At 38.7% G+C, this 24,847-nt stretch overlaps 1 protein-coding gene across 7 annotated transcripts in view; it reads right to left on the bottom strand.

Moving 5' to 3' along the window:
- Positions 1 to 194: 194 nt before the first annotated feature.
- LOC103973326 (uncharacterized) overlaps positions 195 to 24,847 on the bottom strand; it is a 35,635-nt gene continuing 10,982 nt past the window's right edge. For 4 of the 7 annotated variants that reach the window (XM_065190803.1, XM_065190836.1, XM_065190822.1 and 1 more), the window contains 9 exons: positions 15,948 to 16,205; positions 12,206 to 12,316; positions 8,002 to 8,124; positions 3,260 to 3,381; positions 3,112 to 3,181; positions 2,254 to 2,346; positions 1,844 to 1,971; positions 1,613 to 1,754; positions 195 to 568 (listed from right to left, as the gene is read on the bottom strand). In XM_065190803.1, the coding sequence (XP_065046875.1) occupies positions 437 to 568; positions 1,613 to 1,754; positions 1,844 to 1,971; positions 2,254 to 2,346; positions 3,112 to 3,181; positions 3,260 to 3,381; positions 8,002 to 8,124; positions 12,206 to 12,316; positions 15,948 to 16,205 (1,179 nt within the window). In that variant the 3' untranslated portion in view covers positions 195 to 436. The remainder of the gene's footprint in view (positions 569 to 1,612; positions 1,755 to 1,843; positions 1,972 to 2,253; positions 2,347 to 3,111; positions 3,182 to 3,259; positions 3,382 to 8,001; positions 8,125 to 12,205; positions 12,317 to 15,947; positions 16,206 to 24,847) is intronic. The other 3 variants (XR_010514879.1, XM_065190818.1, XM_065190831.1) reach the window with 3 other exon arrangements.

Raw genomic sequence — 24,847 nt, 5'->3', positions numbered from 1 at the left:
AACACCGAGAAAAGGAGGTCAAAGCACGTCACTTCATGTTCATGATCCTTATTTTGAGTAGTGCCACATCTAGCAATATGCCCAGTGGAAACATAGATGAAACTGTCGCACCCATCTCGGTCCAATTAACACAATCAAGCCGCCGAATCATGCTGATTCCAACCTTAATATGATCCTGTTACTCAATTAAAAACTACCAACAAAAAGCACTTGAATTTTGACGTTCACAACAGAGGTACTGTGGCTTTTATTAAAACATCCAGTGTTGCTGCAGTTCTATTTATTTGTACTTAACTGATTAGTTTATTCAAGCAAACTCATAAGAATGACTGCTAGAAATCAATCAAATATAGTTTGCAACTTGATGACATCTACAGGAACAGATTTGTTCCCCATCAACCTGACAAGAATCCGTAGGAATTAAATAGTCTTCTCATCACAGGGATGGCTGAAGCTGGGAGACAGGCGCATGATCTGTTAGTTGTCTATTGTGTTGCTGAAACAATGGATGAAAAAGTTGAACTCCATCCCTATATGATGGTGTCTGCATTTCGATCAAGCGTGACACCTGCAAATAATGCCCATTACTAATTTGAAAATCATGATGAAGTTACTTTCAAAGGCTCAAAAACATTCAAGCCAATTTAGCTACTAAAATCAAGGGACAATGGAAGATGCATTAAGTTATGACAAGTAAATAGCAAACTAAATACAACTCATAAAATTGTATTTACATGACTACGTCCACAGACATGCTTAGTCACAACTTAGCTACTAAAATCAACTCATAAAATTGAATTTTACTCTACATTGCTTGTCAAAAAAACGACCACCCTTATTTTAGTAATTAAGATGCTGCTAATTCCAACAAGAAAACTATCCAACATAGGGTCTATCGGACAGAACATATGTCCAATAAGAAGAAACAAGTCTCCTAGTAGGCACACCCCACAAATCTGTCTTCCTATCTTTGTTATTTATACTTTTGTTACTCCAATTACTTCAGTCTGTCTTTGGGGAGACACCTCAGTGGTTAGGGTACCAGAAAAGGACTTCGATTCACATTGTCGGTATCTAGTGTGCATTGTCAAAAAGGAGTAAAAAGATTTGAAAATTTGCCTTGGCTTATTTCTTTCCTGCTAGAAACTATCTTTCTGAGGGTATATGTCCAAATACCCCAACATTTCTAAGCCAAACCTCTCTATCAACTGAACTTTTTGAAAAATTTGCTTGTCCTTAAAAGGCAGAAATCCTGGATCAGTTTTGCAAATTGCCTCTTAATATAAATTTTATATTAAAACCTACAAAAGTTCTCATACATTTTTTCGAAGTCTATGAAAAGTATAGTAAGATAGACTCATTTAAGCTGATAATTGCATGTATCATTGTAGATCTAATGTATTAATAAAAAACATTCACTTCAAGAAGTTAAACTAGATTTTCCCATTATGACCATCTTTAACCACACAAAATGCTCGATAATTGGCTACATAATTGCCTATTCCCACTTCACAAGATTCTTATAACAGAATCCCCACTCTCATAAGCTTAAAACACTTTTAGGAATTTGTAAAAAAAGGAGTGAAAAAAAAAAATTGATGCAGGTACTCACTGCTCTACGGAAAGCAAACATCTCCTCTTGACCAGACAATAAAGATGTGATTCCAGAAGGGGCAGGTCCCAAGCCAACACTACCTGCTGCTAAAACATCTCGACGCAGTTTTCCACCTTCTGTTTCAGTTTCAAACTGAAAACTGCACAAAGTCACAGTTTGAAGAGTTTTCTGCTGATTCCATCTGTAAATGTGTTTGTAACAGGACTATGGTAATACATTGGCAAGTACCTCTCAAGGTCAAAAAGAGTTCCTTCATCTGTCCCTTGAAAGAGATCATCAATTGAACAAGCAGCTAAACAGAAAATACAGCAGTGATGATTGTATAACTCATCAATCAAAGTGATAAATCTCCGTGCCTGAAAGTGCCAAACAGAAAATTATTAGTAGTAACAGTAAAGAAAAAGGAAAATTGAAATAGAAAGGAAAGGATATTCTTTAATGCCCTCGGAGAGTCTTGATAATTGACAATGACAAAAAAAAAAAAAGAAGCAAATTCTAAACAAAGATGGGAAGAAGAGCAAATCTCATTAACCGAAACTGAAGTTGCAGGAAACTAGAAATTTCAGAAGCCAAATTAAATTATAATGCAAGTGTTGTGAAGAAAACAATAATGTAAAGAATATCTGCAAAAAGAATACCTTGTCACGTATCCTCATACTCATGACCGGAATATCCGATACGAAAACTGTATGGTAATGTCTAGCTACTGCAATATAGTCTGATGCCCCAACCTGATTATAATTGAGACAGGAGTTAGTGGCATAACTGATTTAGAAAGAATTACATGGATTATGCAAATATACCCCTGAAAAAAATAGCATTTTCTAATAAACAGTAAAATTTAAAGAAGAAACTTCTAGGCCTATCTAAATCAAAAAAGAAAATCAAGTATGAACTAACCAGATTATCTATCTCAAACGAGAGAGTGGCATAACTCATTTGGAAAGAAATACATGGATTATTTAAATATATCCCTGGAAAAATTAGCATCTCTAATAAATAGTAAAATTTAAAGAAGAAACTTCTAGGCCTATCTAAATCAAAAAAGAAAATCAAGTATGAACTAACCAGATTATCTAGAAAGTTGTAGAACCACATTGGTTCTAAATCTCATGAACCAGTGGTACTTCAGGCAAAGAAATCTTACCACCTGATCATTTAGCAAGTCATCAGAAAACTTTGATGAGTGCATTAATAAGTTCTAGTTTATGTTTATTTCCATATCTCATATGAGTTTCTCTAGTAGTTTGGAAATTAATGGTTGCCAGTTAATAATTCTTAAAAAAATGAAAATAAAAAAGCCTCCAGTTGATGTTCTGTTTCTAGCAAATCCTCTAAAATTAAAATCATGTACCGTCATCCCTAATAATGAGTCATTTTGATGGTCAAGCTATCATAAAATAAATAAATAAATAAAAATGAAAAATATGTATTTCAAGTAAAAAGTGTTCCATCATTAAGGAAGTTTACACTCACAAATTGACATGAAACATTACCGGGCGGCCACATATATACTCGAAGTTGAATCTCGCTATTCCATTACAGCTTTCAGGAACTTCCAGACATCTGTTCAGGAAATTATTTACACATTAATTCACACCAATCATATATTTATCAAGTATAAATATGGAAAAGGACACATACCTCCCAAACATCACAGGAATAACAGTGGAAGTAATTGCCCCTCCAGCTTTCCTGGTGACCTCACTCCACATTCTTTCATACTCTCTACAAGCACCAGTGCTGGAAGGCCAAAAAAAGGAAACCTGCAGGTATATGTCAAGATGCTTAAACTTAAATTTTTGAACTCCTCGATAATAACTATACACGAAAATGCCCACTATTGAACCACAAGATGTTCCATATGCTGGATTTTAACAATGACATTTACATAAACATAAAGTATCACCACACGGCAAACCATGACTACTTGGTTTAGAAGTATGCTCAAGATTTTGGTATGTATAGTAACAGTAGTACATAAGAAGAACAGAAATAGTGATGTTAAGTGACTTGTAATGCAGTTGTTTTGTGGCTATTAAGATTATCGTTACTAGAGAGAGGCATTATAATACACCTTGAATATTCAATAATAAAGAATTTAAAACAATTACAAATTTAAATGTAAAGATGTCTGAAGTGAACTATTCTATAACAAAGGATTATTACCCAAAATTAGGCAAAGTTTGAGAATAATTCTGGTCAAACAATTTCACAAGGCATCAACTATGTAATTTACGCTCACAGATCTTTACTCTATTACAAAATGTGAATGGCCCTTTATGAAGCCAATAGAAGTGTGTTTGGCAACTCCATGCAAAGTACAGGCTGCTTGCAGTCAGATTTGAGACTTTTGTAATCCTAATAACCTAATAAGTCACAATGAAGGGTGATCTATCATAACCAGATTTACAAGTTTAGGCAAGTACTCCATGCGCATTTGAAAATTAACATCTGACAGAATTGGGGAATTGGCCCAGATGTGAGTCCACACCTTCTCTCTCTGTTTTGCTTGATCACACACCACTAAACATCCTCCAAGACCACAGGCGTGTTATGCCTATTTATTAGACATTAAAATCCTTGCTGTGCTAACCCATGACCCCTTTTTGAAAATTGTGGCACTAGTGGTTGAACATAATATAATCAGATAATTTGCTGGTATTTTATTAGTTCTTTGAGATATACAATCAATGTGTTTAGTACATAGTTACTGGAATTTAACTGGTGATTGACTGGACCATGCTTCGTTTCCCTATGTACTTGCTGAACTAGTGGGTCAATTGATTGGAGCTTAAATTTTTTTTTTCCTCTTTTAATTTTTTTTTCCCTCTTTTTACTCCTTCCCTTCCCCTCCTCTCCACTTCTCCTTGTTCCTCTCATTTTCTTCTCCCCTCTTCCTTTGCCCAAATTTCCTCTTCCCCTTGTTCTCCTTTGCTTCTCTTCTCCACTCCTTTATTCCTTCCTCTTCTCTTCTTTCTTCTATTTTCCCTTCTCTCTTCTTCTTCCTTCCTTTCTTCTTATTTTCCTTCATGCTCTTCTTCTCCTTCCTCTTCCTCCTAATCCTCCACTCCTTGGGCATGACAGTAGGTGTCCGCACAGCTGTGCAAGACAAGCAGGAAAACAACGAGAGGGACTGCTGGAGAAGATTGCAAAAGATTTTCTTTTTTAATAATGAAATTAGCGAAATTCATCTCATTATAATTCAATTTAATTTAGAAAATAAGGGTGTACTAACTTTTGAATATATTAGAAAACCGGCCAGTTCTTACGAACTCAACTCCAAAAGATTCCATGGTTCATTAAAGAAACAACTGAATTTGTCAGTCCAGGCTGGTTCTTTTACACTTCTGGTCTTTGCGTAGAACCAGACCAGTCACAAAACTGGATCATGGTTTTCCTGATCGGACCAGCCAGTCGATTTTCTTAATTGTGCTTCTGTTAGTCAACTATAACCTCTATGTTCTAATGACAACAGCTTGCTGCCAGGTAAATATGCCAAGGATCTATATTTGAGTGCATCTACTATGTAAAAGCTTATGACATCTTAAAGTTTCTCATGTTTAGTATCCCAAATAAAATTCTAAACTTTAACAATCACTTGAAAAGCTATAAAAGTTCTGCTGCAAGTTAGTCATATTGTGGAAGACACCAATCAAACTTGTATGGATCATCTTACTTCTATCCAAATTAACATATATATTATGAAGTGTGGAAGCTACTGAAATATGTTATGTCTACGTAGAGATAAAGGAGCCAGAATTTGTGACAAATTATATTTGTTTTTTTGGGCGAACATAAGGTTATAATAGTCACCATAAATTTTGAGTTCAAAAAGGAAACCTTGTCAAGATTTCTCTTAACAATAAAAATGTCACCTAGAACTAACCAGCTGAAGTTTTCCTATTTAATCTCTAGAATGGAAAAGAAGCCAGGATATACAAATTTTGCTAGGTATTTGATCAGAATAGAAAGAGTAGACAATAACGAAATGTTGAATCTCGGATTTTGATGTTGAAACTAATTTATAGTGTTTATGATTTGATATACGTTTTGAGCGACGCAGGAAGTTTCGATCAAGGAGAGACAATTGAAGCAGGAAGACTCATGTTGGGCTGGAATAAACATGTCAGAAGATTGGACGTCGGGCCGGAAGATCGGTCGACGTATCGGCAGAAGGCTTCGGAGTTGCGGAGGTCAACTGGCCGATTGAGCAATAGGCCGCAAGAGAGGATGATGTGCCGAAGAATCGGACGAAGCATCGATGAACCAATGATATGCCGAACAACATGATTCAAGCTTTGTAATAATTGTCTAGATCGAAGTTGGTTTTTATGTGTGCAGGATTAACTACGATAGCAAGGCATAAAGCAAAATGAAGTCCCGGAGTCAAGAACGCGATTTCGTTGGGAGTTCGAGAGTTCGTCGAAAGGCCGGACGTTCATCGGAAGTTCTGTCGGAATTGACCGAGAAGTCCTGTAGCTTGCCAAAGAAGCTGTCGGAACTCACCAAGAAGATCGTCGTGAAGTCCAGGAGCTTACTGGGAGTCCGCCGGAACATTACCGAGAGATCTTAAGTTCGTCGGAAGATCGCCGGAAGCTCGCCGGAAGAAACCTAGACTTACAGACTTTGTTTAGCTTAGAAAATGTCTTAAAATTCGTAGTTAGCACATAATTAGGATTAAAATTGGGCCAACCCAATTAAGGGATTGTTGGGCCCAAGTTTGGGCTATGTTGGGCCAAGAGAAAGGCCCAAACAATGACCAAACAAGTGAAACCATCGTGGCATAGTCTCCGAGACTGTGTCGGGCGGTGGTACCACCAGTCTGAGCAGTGATACCGCCTAGACATAGTCTTCTAGGCGGTGGTATCGCCAAACTGGGCGGTGGTACCGCCCAGTGTCAGATTGCAAGCGGTGGTACTGCTCGTACCCTGAAATTTCGGGGGAATTGAATTTTAGCTCTATTTTTTAAGCCATTTGGGGTCTATAAATATCCTACCTATTCCTGCATGGAGAAGCAAGAAAAGTGAACAAAAACTCTGTGTTTGTAGAGTTGAAAACCCTTGTAAAGTATAGAGTCCCTCATCCTAAAGTTTAGAAATCATTCTACGAGAGAGTGTGAGGGAAGCTTTGTAAAAAGGGGGTGTAAAAGTTCTCACCTAAGCCTGCAAAAGGAGAATAGAGTTATAATAAGGAGGTTGATCTTCACCTATTAAAGGAAGATCGTTAGTGGATGCCGGTGGCCTCGACGAAGTGGATGTAGGTCACGGCGACCGAACCACTATAAAAACTTGGTTTGCATTTTTATTCTTGCTATTTACCTTCACTGCAAACTACTTACTTGCTTTACTTCCATTACGCTTACGAATACGATTTCAAAGTTAACATCTCTCCGAAATAGTTTTCGTCGAAATCAGTTTTAATCGAGCGAAGATTTTTAAACCGACGTAATCTTTCCGCTGCACAAATTCACCCCTCCCCCCCCTCTTAGTACCAACTCGTTCCTAACACGAAATACGTTGACAGAATAATTCTTTATACAGTTACAGTGACATAAACAAATAATCTAGGTAATTTGACAAGCAGTCTGGCTATGATAACTTGAAGGATTGGCAAAGGCTAAAACATCACATTTTAAAAGGTCACTTGTGATTTCCCAACCTTTCTTTTCATGAATTAGATTGCAAAACTAGGACCAATCTATAATGAACCCACTTATCATTTAAGTGGGCCAACATCTAAGGGCCATGGGACAATTCAATGATCAAATTCAAACAATTTACAACTCAATTTGTAGTCACTGTCCATACATAAAGATTCTTGGAAACCCTAAAATAATTCTTTGAATGTTTATCTTGTTAATCTCCATTAGTGACTCATGCATGATCTTCATAAAACCAACATCCACTAGCCCATACTTGGCAAGCATGTCGATGCATTAAGAACAAGTGCCAATCCTATAGTATGGCAGTCACAAAGGTCATATATGGCCATGTATTGACACACACACACACATGCCTTGTGCAAATATGCCTCCTATGTTATGCAATGGACCAATAGGATGGGGCTGCACAAAGCAGGCAAGCTGGCACCGTTGGTTCATGGATGACATTTTAAATTCTATACATTCTTTCAGGATGAATCTGATCTTTCATTGAATGTCTTACAAGTTATTAGTAGAAAACAATTAGGCCACCAATAATCCAATATTCATTTGGGGTACCATCAGAGTCAATTGTACTTCATCAAGCAATTACATGATCCTCATGATAAGCATTAATGTGAGGATGCATATGAAAGAAACAAAGGATAAAAAAATCTTCAATAACATGGATTATAGTAACTCCAAAAACATCAGATGTAATGGTAATCTAATTTCAGCTTACTTGGTCCAATCTTTTATTTGGTATTAAGCGACGATAGTCAATATCACTTCCAATGAGGATTTTCTGGCAATTCTCCTCCAACTTGGATAAAAAGGATAGAAATATATCTTTCTGCATACCATCCTAGAATTCCAAAATGAAGTGTTTCTTAAGAAGTTCAAGATAGAATTCCAAATATAATAGACATTGACTAACTTAAAAAATTACTAGTTCTCTACCAATGATGTATCCAAATAATTAAAATAAGATGAATTAGATATTGATTGAAATATACAAACTCATATTTTTAAAAGACTTGAGATATTTTAGAAAGATGGTGCATGCATAGAGATGCAAGAAACACAATAACCTCTTTCTACAAAGATTGCAGTATCTAGCATTATTTCTTACATAAAGAAGCGAACTAACTAAATTGTTGAATGCAATGCTTCTCAATTTATCACCCTAATCACTGGAATAACAAAATTTATACATTATGGTCAAAGTTTCAAATTCACATTCATAATGTTGAAGTGAAGACCCAGATCTATCTTTTATTTGTTTGATTGAGCTCCCATTTGCTTAAACTGATTCTCAACCATAATATTTTTAATCATAAGTGAAGGATGTGAAACAAGTAATATAAGAATAACAAGATTTAAGACTGTTTCTTAAAATTAACTATTAAAAAAGACATGATAAAATATTCCAAAAAGGTACAAAAGGAGCATTATGGATAAAAGGTTAGAAGACATTATTGGTGAAATTATACAAGTTTATGTGTTAAATATTTGAGAAACATACGAGGATATATAGTATTGCAAATTAGCATGGTCATAAAAAATGTGCAATTTCACGTGTCACTAAAGAATAATATATTAAATTATGCAAACATACAACAATATCAAAACTATAACTCCCAACTATTTAACATTGGCTACATGGATCTTTTGCTGCCATTGAGATCCATAAAAAGCTATATACTTAGTTAAATTCAGAGTACTTAAACATTTATTTATAGTTTTTATTAAAGTTATTTTAGATCTTCCTCTACCTCTTCTCATACCACTAACATGAATCATTTCACCTCTTTTGATTATCAAATCCAGAGGTCTCTTGAGTATATGCCCATATCATCTTAAATGATTTTTTCTTATCTTATCCTCTATCGAAGCATTACCTAGCTGTTCACGAAAGGAAATATTTTTTTCCTATCTTTCCTAATAACTTCACATATCCATCTCAACATTTTCATCTTAGCAACACAAACTTTTTATATATGTTGTTTCTTAACTGCCCAACACTCGGATCCATAAAACATTATTGGTCATCTCACAACTACCTTATAAAATTTTTCTTCTTATTTCAAAGATATCCGATGATCACACGAGACTCCTGATACCTCTCGTCATCTTAACCATCCTATTTTTACTCTTAGAAGAATATCTTCATCTTATTGAACAATTGATCCAACTTACCTAAAGCTTTTACTTAAAGGTTTTCATGTCTATCCAACTCAACTATATTCTCCGGTCTATTCCTAAGACAAACATAGACATATATGGTCCAAAGAGTTGAAACATTAACTATTTTGCCTAAAGAAGTATTAGTTATTTTCAATTTTTGAATCATAAGAGATCCATTTCAAAATATTATAAGCACATTTCATCACTTGATATACAAGGTGCTCCTGTCTGGAGTCATTATTAATGTTCAGACCAGCACATGTAATGGTGAAAACCACTTACAGTAGCACAAAACTTGTTTGCCATGCTACACTATGATGATGTATGCAGATATCACTCAAATAAGAATAAGGAAAACAATGTCACAAAATAAAGACAGTATAGAAAAGAGATATGTTGTGTACAAACTACAAAGAATGACTTATTCTAAATACCTAGAGAAATACGACTTACATGTGATTCTAGCTATACATTGCACCTGATAAGGAATACATGCTGACAACATTGCACTTTTGAGTCAAAATAGTGCTGGTGCAAAGGCAAGGCCCATAAGTTCCCTATCAAATTCCAACATTCACCACCATTATTGACTGTTACCCAGAGTACTGCATCAACGCTGTCCCTCATTCATATGATATCATTTTCTGTTGCCTCTTGGATGCTTAGGAAGAGTCGATGCATCACCTTATGACTGACATTTCGAGTGGCATCATGAATTGTTTCTCCTCTATAAAAACCACCAAAAAGTCAATCACTACAAGAACAATTGGTTAATCGACATCTAGCTTGATTCATTCAAAATTGATAATACAGTATAATGTTGCTCCTCAATGAAGACCACCATGAAGTTAATCACTACATGTTTACAATTGCTTCTTCATCAAAGACATCTAGCTTGACTCCATCAAAATTTATAACACAATATATGAAAGTAATCTCCTTCAAGCTAATCCATTCAGATATAAACAGAAGTAGACATCAGTCAGAAGCAAATAAAGAAAATTCATGACAGCCATAACATGTCAGTAGTGGTCGAACTGAAACCACTTCGAACGAGAGTGTTCCATTTCTTTTCCTCTTAACATTCCTTTCAGCAGTTTGTTGCTACATCTCCACATAATATATCAGCTGGGTATACCACAGTTCTGGTGCTCAGATCCACATGTTGACTTTGACCTTGTGGAGGCAGTGAACATACTTCTAGTGGTGCCACTCCAGATGATACATCACAGCACTGAAGACCATGCTGCTGTAAATGGCGTGATAACTACCACAAGCTTAACCCACAAGCAACAAAATTGAGCTTTAGGCCAGTCCTGACTATAAGTGACACAACTCTCCAAAAAGCAGTTGCACCAATTACTAGATCAGCACCTTTATCACTAGATTCACCATCTGTCCCTCAGACCCATCCCATCAATTCAGATGCTCATCCATCAAATCTTACCTTATATAGCAACATTGATGCTTCAAAGTCTTCATGCATCATACTCCACATTCACTACAAATCTGATTTCTTTGGCATGTTGCACATACAGAGACCTACAAGCTATATGCTTCTTTCTTCTGAAAAGGTCACCAACTTCACCAATCACATGACAAGATACACATATTTAATGCATTTATTTTGATAGATTTGGAAAAAAGAAGGCAAAAGGTTACCCATAAGTGAAAAGGCATATGCTAAGGATAAGTGTAAAGATTTGAGTAATATCGGGTTGCACCAAAGACCAGCCTTGTCTAGTAATTAGCACTAGCAATTGATGAACTTAATAGATACATTTGAAATAAAGTTCCACTATGTTATCTGATAATCACATTGTTACGATCAGTAAGTGCTAGCAATATCTCAGGTAGTGCTATTTTGATGAACTCTAAAATCCATAGGGTTTAGATCAAGTATATGAAGTTTAACTTGAACAATATGATATAAAGTGGAGTATAACTGAAAAAATATGGCCAAAAGATTTTGAAAAATAAAACAAGAGGGATGATTGAAGATATACTTAATAGATTTCAGGATGGTTGAAATTGACAGAAAATCTTACAATGTAATATAATTACAGAACAACCTATCTGAAAGGCTAGGGTCCATCTTGCCTCCTGTCACCCTTTATGAGTCATGGTGTCACTATTGTTAATTGTGCATTTTTATTTCAAAATCATATGGATTGAACTTTCTATGTTTTTTCACTACATCTGTTAAGACAAACCTCAACTATTTACATAGCAACAAGAAAGGAAAGAGAGTAGTACAAGAAATGAATATATCAGATAAATCAGATATTAGATATTTTAGAAGCAATAATAAGAAATACATTAAAAGTTTAATTAATCACAGTCAGGAATCATAAAAAATTAGTTACTATTTCCTCAAAAGCTACTATAGCAAAGATGAGGATACTGAGATGAACCTCTGCTGTTTTCAAAGGTTATGCATAGCACTAACTGAGCAAAAATTAAGGGAAAAAAAATAAGGTGCCTGAGGTACACCAGATAACTAATTTGGTGAATCATTTTATATTGTAGAAATGAATAGGATCGAAAAGTCTAGGCCACAAAGACTAAGAAAATATATGATTATCCTCAGATTATCTTGTGGCAATAGCCTCCATAGAGCAAAATGCAGGACAGAGATTCATGTAATGATTTCATATAGTTCGAAACTTTTCCTCATTGACATTAATTCACAAATGTCTACTTATGTTGTAAAGGTAGAAAACGACCGTACCATGACTGCAGGCAGGATGAGAAACTACCTGATTCAGATTCTCAGGTGCCTTGTTACTCGTAGCCACAAGAACGGTTCCAGTGGTCAGTAATTTGCTTACAATTCCAGATAAGGCCACAATAGCAAAGACATCAACAGTCTGTACATAAAAACACATAAGTTGAAGTTTCATAAGGCCTTGCTTGCCAATCTAATAAATATATTACTAATGAATAATCAATGACTAAATAAAAGCTAAAATATACATTTTGTTGCTTGCCATAATGCTTGGTACGGGCGGCACATACCAGTCCAACAGGGGATCGGTACAGGGACCAACCTCTACCGAGCGATACCATAATCTGACCCCGTATCAAGCGATACGAGGTCTGTACCGATCGGTAATAGTCGAATTTCGATCGTTACCGATCAAGGGCTGAGATCACCCTATTTAAAACGGTCAAATTGACTGTTTGAACCATAGGAAAGGGTTTTTAAACCATTTCCTCCCCCCTCTTTCAACTCATATTACTCTTTCAATCTCTTCAACTCTCTCAAACTTATTCTCACTCACATCTCTCTCTTATTCTCACATTTTCACTCTCATAAACTCAACAAAGCTACAATTTATAGATTGGATCAAATTTAGGAGGATTAAAAGGATGATCCCTCTCGGTCAAAACGTGACAGAAGGAGTCGAACAACATCGAGTCAAACTGCTCGAGGAACTAAAGACACCCAATTGTCACAGTCATCCGCCCAATGTGCAAAGGCAAAGGCAAAGGCAAAGTGAAAGGCAGTAGCATCAGCCGCACCATTAGAAAGAATCAAGCCGAGTGACGAAACACCTTCTCAATCGCATTTAACAACCCGCTCAATCTAGAGACATGGCAACGACATAGACAACAGTGCCTCAACGGATGATGGGGACGATGTCAGGGAGTCAATGGTCCCGTCTACACAATTTGAGGATGGTGCATGGACCAAGCAATATTTTACACATGCCACTCAAGATTCAAATATGGAATTCGACGGTGTACTGGTCAAATTTATACACATAAGGGGAAGGGGAAGACAATGGATGATTTTGAGTAGATGTGATAGAGAGCCTACACGACGTAGACATAAAGCGAAGCTCATCGTATTCACAGTCGTCATATCATGAAGAATCTTATGGCCAACGATAGTATGGTGATAATTGGTTATACTTCTCTAAGCAGCAATACGATAATTGATCTTATGATATAGAACAACATATCAATGGCGAAAGTAGAAGTTCTGACATTCTCCACACTCTGCATTAGGAGCCGCCTTGGACATGTGTAATTCACGACGATTAGACTTCGACCATTACTACATTGATACACCAATGACATATAGTGCATAAGCATACTATGTCATGGGATCAATTTCAAGATTGGTTCTAACAAACATATCAAATTGATATACAGATATATATAATCGAGGACTCCGATCCATCACCCGTGGAGTTTTTCTTTTTGGTGATAGAACTAAGTATTTCTTTGTAGATAATTCTTTTTGGTGAATCTTAAAGTTTAAGTTGTTTAAAAAAAATCTAACAATTCAAATCATTTCTTTGTAGATAATTCAATATTAACGGAAGGACGATCCGGAACATACCATAATTCTACTTCTCAAAACTCGAAAAAGATGTGTCACTATTCTTTCCTAATTTAGATTATTTTCGTAAAAATTATATTAAATTTATGTTTATTTTCAACTTAAAAATCCTAATATATTTTTTTATTTTTAGATATTTTTGGAGCTATTTTTATTTTTTGGGCATACCGTCGGTACATCACTATATGTATACCGACCAAGCACACTAGCACAGATCGAAATTAAGAACCTCAGTAGTTAAACCTACTCAAAGCAAAATACAACATATTTGATCTCATAACATCAAATAATCTATAAGAAAATTACTTGAAATAAAGGAACAAGCTCAATTAGTAAGGCTGGGATATCACATAAATGAAATTAATTTGTAAAATAGAGGTTATGCAATTACAATAGGTAATAGAATCTTCAAGAAAAAAGAGAAGACTAAGTCATGTGGTCCATAAACTTCAATTTTAGTTGCTCTCGTCCAATTTGTACATTAGTATTGTCTAAGGACACTAAAAAGATAGTTATCAACCAAAAGAATTTATTTGATAAAGACAAAATAATGAAACATTATTAAAGTTCACTAGTAAAAAAATATTACTCAAGTGTACTCACCAACCATATGAAATTCCCTCAAGTGTACAATAAGTTTACGCATAGGCCTACGAATTTCCAACTATACAAGGAAAACCATTAGGCAAGCCTGTGGTCATCTCAAGAAAAAGGTTGAGTATAGGAAAGATGATGTTATAGTCATTATATGAGTCCATTTAGGCTTCTAAGTTCAGTGATATACAGTCAGACCTTCCTTTTTCATTTATTTTTTCTTTGTCTTCAATGTGTTTTTCGTACTATTTCTTACAGACTATAATATGGTCTCAAATTTGTCTCATGTAAATCTTGCTCCAAATCATAAAAGAAATTCAAGTACCATGAGAAAGTTTGTCATTTGGATATTCTAGGAGTTGATTTCATATTGTTTTCATTTTCTTTTATGGAGTCCAAACCAAATAAGGATGACTTCTAACTTGATGTAATATGCAAGAGATTGATCCCTATTTGAATGTACATCAGATTTGAGAGGTAAAAAAGAGGCAGTTTGCTTGTTTTATAGTAGAGCATTTCCTATTATTATACTATCTGACAGATTTGAGAATGTACCGTAGATTGGTCTTATCCTCTCTTCCTATGATCCAATCTTATTCATTTTCCCTATAATCTAAAGCTCTATGACTTCCTTTCTCTTAACTAACGAGTTACATCAGTTGCCATCTATTTTCTGGAATTTATCCTTGGACTGAAAATAGCTAACTTATTCTTTACAAAATATCCAAAATACAGAAGATCTCATTTTAGTTCAAATCTATGCTGAATTACATCTATTGCCGACTATACTAGCTATTTTCACATAAAAGCATTGTTCTGAAAACCATATCAACATTCAAACGAGTGAAAGCTTGAAAACAGAGGCACTAATTCATCCTTAGTAACCTGGTCTATCATCTACAGGCCTCTGCTACACCACTCTCTCATCCTCAGATCAATATTTGTAAAAGTTTATATATATATATATATAAGTTATTTTTCATTCTATTCAGAAGTCCCAGGATGCTCCAAATGAATACGAAGCTTAAAACTCTTTAGAACACACACACACATACAGTAAAGTGAGGAGGTTGGAGTCAAAAGGTCAAATGGCAATAACAAAAAACCTGAGCAATTTAATAATGAAAATGAGACGGCTTAAGGCCACAAAAATTCCCTTTTTCACTGAAGGACACTGAGATGTACAATGAGATTTACTTTAAATTTAATGAGAATCTCGTACTTATATACATAAGCAGTCATCTCTTATAATGTTTTAGTATGCAATGAGCAAACATATGCCAGCACTCAGGAACTACACATCCAGATACTCAGATCCTTCCTGAAGGCATTTATAGAGAAGTTTGCCTCTGATTTAATCTTATCTTCAGGTTTATGCTCTGTCTAATATCCCATGAACGTGGTCCATTCTCATATAACTAAGATATTATATTTAAAATTAAGAGTGACATCACTATAGTTTATTAGAAGACTACCATCAGAAGGCTACAACATTTCTTGATGATGGAAAAAAAATTAAGAGCATATATTCATGGATCATTCTCATTATACAATACCTGTATCTCATCAAAGCAAAGAATGCTTGCTCCAGTCTTATCTGCTTTCCTGTCAATAAGAAAATTGTCTGCTACAGCAGCAAGAATATGCTTTGAATGCAGTTCTTGCTTATATCTCTCTTCTCCAACCAACCATTCTTTGACTTTTGCATTGAATGGAAGACTATCTATCCAACTAAAAACACTGGATTGTTGAGATTGTTCCTCAGCCTGGTTCTTCCATATCTCATGCATATGCTCATGTATTTTAAGCATTGCCTGCATATGAAGAATGCAAATGGCAAGCTTATCACATATAAACATAAAAACCACAGAAACCACAAAATATGATAAAGAATATAGTAACTTTTAGTAGGCAACAACATGCAATGACAGAAACGATTGGATATCTTTAGGCTTAGCCATATTTTCTTCTCATAAAAAGGAATAATGAAAAAGATATATGACTATAATAGCATCAGTTCTCAAGCAGCTACATTCATCTCACTCATCTAGCCAAGCTGTCTCAGACATGGATTCATCTTAAATATTGATTTATCTAACCAAAGTTGACACTGGACTGTTGATGACTTGATGTGCACCAGGATTGCCTTATCGGTCCATACCGGTGTATCAATCGGCCATCGGTATAGTACATACCACTGTATACTGGCCTACCATGTGTCAATACGACAGGATGTACCGACGAAAAAATGATAAAAAATAGTCCAAAAATTTCTAAAAAAAAAAATAGATTAGGATTTTTAAGTTGAAAATAAATATAAATTTAGTATAATTTTAACAAAAATAATCTAAATTAGGAAAGAATAATGGCACATATCTTTTTTGGGTTTTGAGGAATCACATTGTGGTACGTTCCGGACCATCCTTCTATTGATATTGAATTATCTACAAAGAAATGATTTGAATTGTTAGATTATTATTTGTTAAACAACTTAAACTTTAAGATTCAAATGAATCAAGTAATCAATTGATACATATACATAGTTCTACCATAAAAAAAAAAGACAGGACTTCAGGGGTAGTGGATCGGCGACCTCAATCCTATGTATCTATATATCAATTTAATATATTTGTCAAACCCAATCCTGAAATTGATCCCCACGACATAGTATACTGATACACCGTATGCCATTAGTGCATCAATGTGGTGATTATTGTAGTATGATCGTCGTAAACCATACGTGTCCGAGGCGACGCTTGAGGCAAGTACGATTGTGGCATGTATTAGTGCAAAGCATAGAGAATGTCAAAACATCTACTTTCGCCATTGATCTGTTGCTCCATATTATAAGTTCAATCACTATACTACTGCTCGAAGAAGAATAACCGACTATCACCATATTGTTATTGGTCGTAAGATTCTCCCTAAGATGATGATTGTAAATACGATCGATGAGCTCCCCTATTTGTCTACGTCGTGTAGGCTTTGTCGCATCTGTTCAAAATCATTCCCTGCCTTCCCCTTCCCCTTCCCCTTCCATATATAAACTTGACCAATACCTCACCGAGCTCCATGATCTTAATCTTGAGTGGCATGCTGTCATGGACTTGGCTGGTTTTGCCTAAGTCATGTGGCACCCTTGCATTTCATTTGCAAAGGATCAGCCTCCCCAAAACCTCTTATGACCCCTTAAGGACCTACAAAAGAGAAAATAAGTCAGAGGAAATATTTAACTCAGGATCCAACAAGCAGTCATTTCAACAAACACTTGATAAATAATGCAAATTACAAACATAAACTTCGCAAGCTCTGAATGGTCATGACAAAGGGTCTAAGGTGGTTCGTCGTGACCAAAAGTCCCCACAAGTGCCCACATGACACTATTGTGGAACAAGACAATGAACCAACCCTAGACACTACCCTAAAGGCTCATGCAGCCATGTGCCACCCGGGTAGCTCTTAAGTGTTGTACTGGCTAACACTCTGCACCATTATGCAGAGCTAGAAAACCCCCAAAATGGCTACCTGGATAGCCTATTTCTAGGCAATTTTAACCCTGGATGATGACTGCAAACAACCTGTATTTACAAGACTAAAACGATCACAAAGGCCAACCAAAATGGGGCTACCAAGCCCTCTATATGTTGTGCAAAGCATGAACAAAACCAAAAGACACAAACATACACAAGCATTACATCAAACACCCTATTTACAACTTTGTCTGTGACATTGTCCCTCACTTAGTCCTTCAACGTCCTTGTCGAACCCTTTACGGATGTTGTATCTCTTAGCCAATGCTGAATCTTCAATCTTCTGCTTCAATTGCAACGTACCTCTTGGCTCCTAGCTGCTCTCCGTCGCTGTTGTTGTGTAGTCAAACTTTGATTAGCTATGCTGCTTCAACTCACCAATAACTCTGACTATGGTGTAGGGTCAGTCAAGTTGTGCTGATCTTTGTTGGTTCATGCAGATCATTCATAAAGGAAACGACCTTCCTTGTTGTGCACCAATCTCTCAAACGTCTCATGCTGCTTGAGTTTGTAAGATGCCTATTGGAGCTTTAACAGGCATCGTCTCACCAACTTTGGATTTTTGAGATCTTTCCTCTGTAAAATTTGACTATCGATTCCTCTTCTACTTAGATATCACCTTCAAGTAGGTTCGCATCACTTCAGCTTTCGATTGGCATTCTATTGGGAAATGAGATGACCAATCTACTCTCAATAAGATCGATCACCATTGGTAAGGATTTGACAACTGATGTCTTCCCCTAAGTTTATTAGAAGGGTCTTTAAACATGTGCAGAGCTCCTCTACTGGACAAATAAGATAACTATAGTACTTGGTTTCGCTCCTCTTAAGAGTTGAGAAGGCAAAGGTTACTTGACTTCGCCTGCCTCTTCAAGGGCTGTACTTCGTACATCAAGTTGGTTACAAGTCTTTGCCTGCACTTTACTCATATTTCTTAAGCACCCAAAGTGTTCGCACTCTTTGCGTTGAGTTAGCTACTGCGATTCGCCTCCTCATTGCCATCAAACTTCTAGAATATAAGAAGTTTTTCCCGAAAAGAGCAAAATTTCACCAAGCCTTGGAACAAGTTTCCAATTGTTTTGGTCGTCTCTAATATTGTACTGTCTTCTCCATCATTTTTATCGCCTACTTAAAGTAAAAAAGGTACTGCATCACATACTGCTTACTTCATTCCTTGGTCGAGCACTCCTGCATCGACCCAAGTCCCCCACTTTCGGCTATTTTGATGAAAAGCCCATGGATACTAGTCTTATGAAGTTCTCTAGCCTCCGCCCTTCAGTTTTGTCTCAGTACTAGGAGTTTGCCTTTGCATTATCCACCTCCATAGCCACTTTTATGACCAAACGCTTTCCCTTCATGAGAAAAAGGGATCGATGACACCACGGAAATCTCACCTTTGCAATACCATGGCGCTACCATGCCCATGACCCTATTATCCGTTACCTCGTATCTACATCCCTTTCTTCGCAATCGGTAGATCTACCTCTACGACACTATGGCACTTCTCTAAGTCCACCTCCATTCTTTTTTACGCTTGATTTTGGGTAGCTAAGTCCCTCTGGACTTGTCGTTCGCTTCCTCGCCACTTTTGGCCACCTACTTCAACCCCTCTATGTTCTCCAAGTAGTTTCCTTTAGTCGATAGAGAAACAAATTGCAACTCCCGTGCATGGCCTCTGCCACCATGCTGTAGGGCTCGCACAAATCCTGTTCTCTTTTGTGTCCTTAGTAACAACGTTCGCTCACTCGACCTTGTCCTCGAACTTGTCAGGCTCCTTTAAGCAAATATAAACTTTGGAGTAGTCCAACTCCCCAACCGCTCCAATCATACCTCAGTATGATCAAGTCCCCCAATGGGACTCATTGGTACTTGCACTTAGAATCCCTCTTGGTGGTACACTGCCCTCATATGCTAATAACCAAGGCTTTCATCCGATGCAAGATTCGATGCACGCATGGAAGATCTGCCTTTGTGGTACTATGGCATTCACTCTTTGAATCCATAGTCCTTGTTGTGTTGTTCACCGAAGTGGAGCTCCTAGTAGCTCCTAATCATACCTTCGTATGATCAAGTCTCTCACGTGACTTATCCCATGTGTGTCGTATTGCTTTGAACTATTCCACCACGATCCGCTGCACCATGTCACCTCCTGGTGACATCTCCATTATATTCTGATCTTTGTGGGATAAGCTCAAACTGCGATCTCTCCATGTGTGGTCAATACCAGCACATCACAAGGCCTCCGCCACCCCCGAATGTATTCGCTCCTTTAGCAATCAACCTTCATCCACCCGTTCTTGGGTCATAAACGGACAAAGCACAACCCTAGGATCATCTGTCGCCTAGTATCTCTCAAAGTCCTCCAACTTCGCTAAAATTAGTGCACCATTATCTAGAACTTAGGCCCTTACTCCTAGCACAATCTCGATTGTGCTTCCTTTACGACAACTTAAATGGTAGCACTACGGTATTTTCTTCAAGAGTACCCGCATCTACGTCCTCTTGCCCTATGTCAAAGCCTTCTGACCCCAACTTTGCTTCCGCAAGTTGAGTTATCTTAATCCCTCCGTCAATTGCTTTGCCGAGATAAGATACATGTCCCTCGAAGCTCCCTTTGACTTTAGCACCATGCAAGATAAGTTCTATCCATCAGAACGAGGGACCCATGGAACGACATGACCTTACTCTTGCCTCTGCAAGAGTTTATGTCCTTGACCTCTATCCAAGGACAGCTTCGTGCCTCCGCTCCATGTTTTATATTATATATCGACCCTTCAGGTGGCTTGGGTACCTTACCAAGTTCCACTCAAGTTGCTCTGCTATTCAGTTTGCATCAAGTTGATGGTGGTCCTTATGCCCACCATTTCACAAGTCAGCCTTTCGTTGAGTCCAATCTCCATATTGGCTCTAAGTGCGCCTTTGTTTGGTATTGCTTAGAGTTGCTCCCTCACTTGATCTTGCAATGTGTCCACCAACGCATCACCTCATACGAGATCATGCAACAACTTATCGTCACTCGCTCGATCCATTGAGCATTATAGAGCTATCATATTGAGGTACCAGTCCTTAACATGTGCGGTCCTTTACACAAGATTCTCCCTCTTGTCACGGACAAACTTCGAAATAGGATGTTTGATATAATGCTTATGTATGTTCATGCTTTGCGCAGCATGTAGAGGGACGGCCGAAGGCTTAATAGTCCCATTTTAGTTGGGTTTGGTGGCAGCTTTAGGCTTGTAAATAAAGGTTGTGTCATGTGGACACTTGTGAGAGATTTTCGGTCTGTAATGGACCATTTTGACCCTTTGTTGTGCAATTGCTTAGAGCTTGTACAGTCTGTTTGTAATTTACATTGTCTATGAAGTGTTTTCGGAAATGTTTGCTTGTGGATCCCGAATGAGGTGTTTTCTCTAACCCGTTCTCTCTTTTGTGGGTCCTAAGGGACCGTGGGAGGCTTCGGGGAGGCTGACCTTTGCGGACGGACACGCAAGGGTGCCGCACGACCTAGGCAAAACCAGCTAAGTCCGTGACACTCTGGAGAACCGAACTTAACCCTCCTGAATATCTATCCCGTTATAGCAACTTTTCTCTTCGCATCCTTCCCTCTGAAAGTTTCGGAGACCACCATCCCCTTAGACTACTCCACCTTGCTGAACAAACTGTGTAGTGTTCTGCTACCGCGAACGCATTTGCTAGAATGCAACTCTTCTCCAATACAACCCCCACAACGCCCCTTAAGGCCTAATAAACATGCTAAACTTACTGCACACTTCAGCCTTCCAATAATTTAAAAAGTGCTAAGCGCCAAAGGTCCCAAAACGCTCGAGGCGCTAGGCGATTGCCCGAGCAAAGCAAGGCACTCTGAAATATTAAAATATAAAAAATATATAATATAATTAAAAAAAATATAATTATTTAAATAAAAATATGATATTAATTTAAAAATATACTGTTAACAGTATATTAGTTATTGTTAATAGTAGTTAGAGGGAAAGAAAAGAACTATTAATAGTAACAATGGGGATAAAACCAACAAAAAGTGGCAACAACAACGGTGAAAAGCTGGCAGCAACAACGACGAAAGCTGCAGACAACAGTAGCAGCAGCGACGAAAGTTGAGGACAGCAATGACGACAACTGCAGCGACGAAAGTTGTGGACAGCAGTGACGACAACGACAATGGCGGGAGTTACGAATAACAGCAGCGGCAGTAATGGAAGCTGCAAACAGTGGCAACGACGGGAGCTGCGGACAGCAACAACAGCAGCGACGGGAGCTGCGGACAGCAGTAGCGACAGAAGCAACGATGGGAGCTGCGAATAGTAGTAGCAGCAACGACATAAGCTCTAGAGGGCATCCTGTAACGGACAAACTTCGAAACAAGATGTTTGATGTAATGCTTATGTATGTCCGTGTCTTTTGGCATGTTCATGCCTTGTACAGCATGTAGAGGGGCGGCCAAAGGCTTGATAGTCCCATTTTAGTTGGGTTGGTGGCCTCTTTAGGCTTGTAAATAAAGGTTGTGTCATGTGGACACGTGCGAGAGATTCTCGGTCTGTAATGGACCATTTTACCCTTTGTTGTGCCACTGTTCAGAGCTTGTAAAGTATGTTTGTAATTTGCATTGTCTATGAAGTGTTTTTCGGAGATGTTTGCTTGTGGATCCCGATTGAGGCGTTCTCTCTAACCCGTTCTCTCTTTTGTTGGTCCTAAGGGACAATGGGAGGCTTCGGGGAGGCTGACCTTTTCGGACGGACACGCAAGGGTGCCGCACGACTTAGGCAAAACCAGCTAAGTCCGTGACAGATGGTATCAGAGCGGGACAAGCATTCATAGAAACACTTAGCATGCAAATGTGGGGGACCTAGCGGGGCTACGATGAGGGCAGTCAGCACACGCGCGACCGTTTGGGGGAAAACGGGCATGGAGATGTAGGGAAAAGGAGTCGCTCAGAGGAGCGAGCATCTGAGATTGGCATTCAGAGGAATGGCCAACCCTTCGCGCAAGAGGCACCACGAGAACAGGCAAGCTTGGAAGAATGTGGAGCGCACAAAGGTTGGGATGGCTGAGTTTGAGCTGCGGCTCAACGTTGACAACTATACTTGATGGTGCTCAAGGCAAGCGAGGCGCTTGGTAAAGGATGAGACAATGCAAGGTGGAATGAGTTGCTCAGCGATCGAAAGAGTTGTGCAAAGCTCACAGAGGTGAGGGGAATTGCTAACTCAAAGAATTCGGTACTCATGCATGGGCTTGTATGCGGACGATGGAATGTTCGTGGCCATCCCAAGGCGACCGAAACTCGGCGCCATGGAGCATTGAAACTTTCTCTTCGGCATGTGAAGGATACGTCCGTAGGAGGCTGAAGTGTGCAACGAGTTCAGCATGTTGCTAGGCCTTGAGTGGTGCAGCGGGGGCTGTATTGACGTGGAGTCGCAATCTAGCAAGTGTGTTTGTAGGAGGCAGAACAATGCACAGTTTGTTAAGCAGATCGGAGTAGTCCAAGGGGATGGTGGTCTCCGAAACGAAGAGAGATGTTGCTCCAATGGGACAGTTATCCAGGAGGGATAAGTCTCGGCTCTCCAGAGGGAGAATCATGTGGGACGGACTGCACATGTTGAAGAGGAGTACCTCAACAAACAACAACTCCACGAAGCTCAATGGATCGAGCAAGCGGTGAGGAGTCATCGCATGATCTCGCTTGAGAGAATGTATAGGTGGATGCATTGCAAGATCAAGTGGGGGAGCGTCCCAAAGCAACACAAATGAAGGCACACTTGGAATCGATTTGGAGATCGGACTCAAGGGAGGGCTGACCCGTGGAATGGTGGGCGCGAGGGCCACCATCGACTCAATGCAAAAACGAGGAGCAGAACAACTTGGGTGTAACTTGGCGAAGTACCCAAGCCGCATGAAGGGAGCCATCATAGAAGTTGGAACATGGAGCAAAGGCGTAGTGCTTTCCCTAGACAGAGGTCAAGGACATGAACTCTTGCAGAGGCAAGAGTAGGATCATGTTGTTCCATGGGTCATTCATTCTATCAGAGAGGACTCATCTTGCATGGTGCCAAAGATGAAGGGAGCTTCTGGGCACATGCACCTTATCTCGAAGGAGCATTTGATGGAGGAACTAAGGCGACTCAATTTGCGGAGGCGAAGTTGGGTTCAGAAGGCCTTCGCACGAGGCAAGAGGGCGCAGAGGCGGGTACTCTTAAAGAATATGCCACAATGTTGCCATTCAAGTTGCCATAAAGGAAGCGGTGCGCAGCGGAGATTGTGCTGGTAGGGGCAGAGGCCCAGGATCCAGACAATGGTGCACAAATTACAGTGAAGTCGGTGGACTTCGGGAGCTACTAGGCGACGGACTGTCCTAAAGTGGTGCTTCATCTAGGTGTGACCCAAGAGTGGGTGGATGAAGGTCGATTGTCAAAGGAGCGAACAAAATCGAAGGTGGAAGAGACCCTGCGATGTATTGGCAGAGGCCACACATGGAGGGTTCACAATTCGAGTTTATTCCACAAGGATCAGAATGCAATGAAGATGTCACCAGGAGGTGACATGGTGCAGCGGATCGTGGTGGAACAGTTCGTGGCAATGCGATACACACGACATAGTCCCGGGAGGGACTAGATCATATGGAGGTATGATCGGGAGCTACTGGAAGCTCCACTTCGGTGAACAACACGACGGCAAGAAGGGCTATGGATTCAAGGAGTGAAGGCCATGGTACCGCAGAGGCGGGTCTTCCGGGCGTGCATCGAATTTTGCATCGGATGAAAACCTTGGTCATCAGCATATGGGGGCTGTGTTCCACTAAGGGAAAAAGTTCGAATGCAAGTACCAGTGGGTCCCATGGGAGGGACTTGATCATGCAGAGGTATGATCGAAGCGGTTGGAGAGTTGGACTGCTCCAGAGCTCATATTCGCTT

Source organism: Musa acuminata, chromosome BXJ1-1 (assembly GCF_036884655.1).
Source record: "Musa acuminata AAA Group cultivar baxijiao chromosome BXJ1-1, Cavendish_Baxijiao_AAA, whole genome shotgun sequence".
NCBI lineage: Eukaryota > Viridiplantae > Streptophyta > Magnoliopsida > Zingiberales > Musaceae > Musa > Musa acuminata.
The sequence above is the reverse complement of the archived record's forward strand: the minus strand, read 5'-3'. Positions and strand labels throughout refer to the sequence as shown.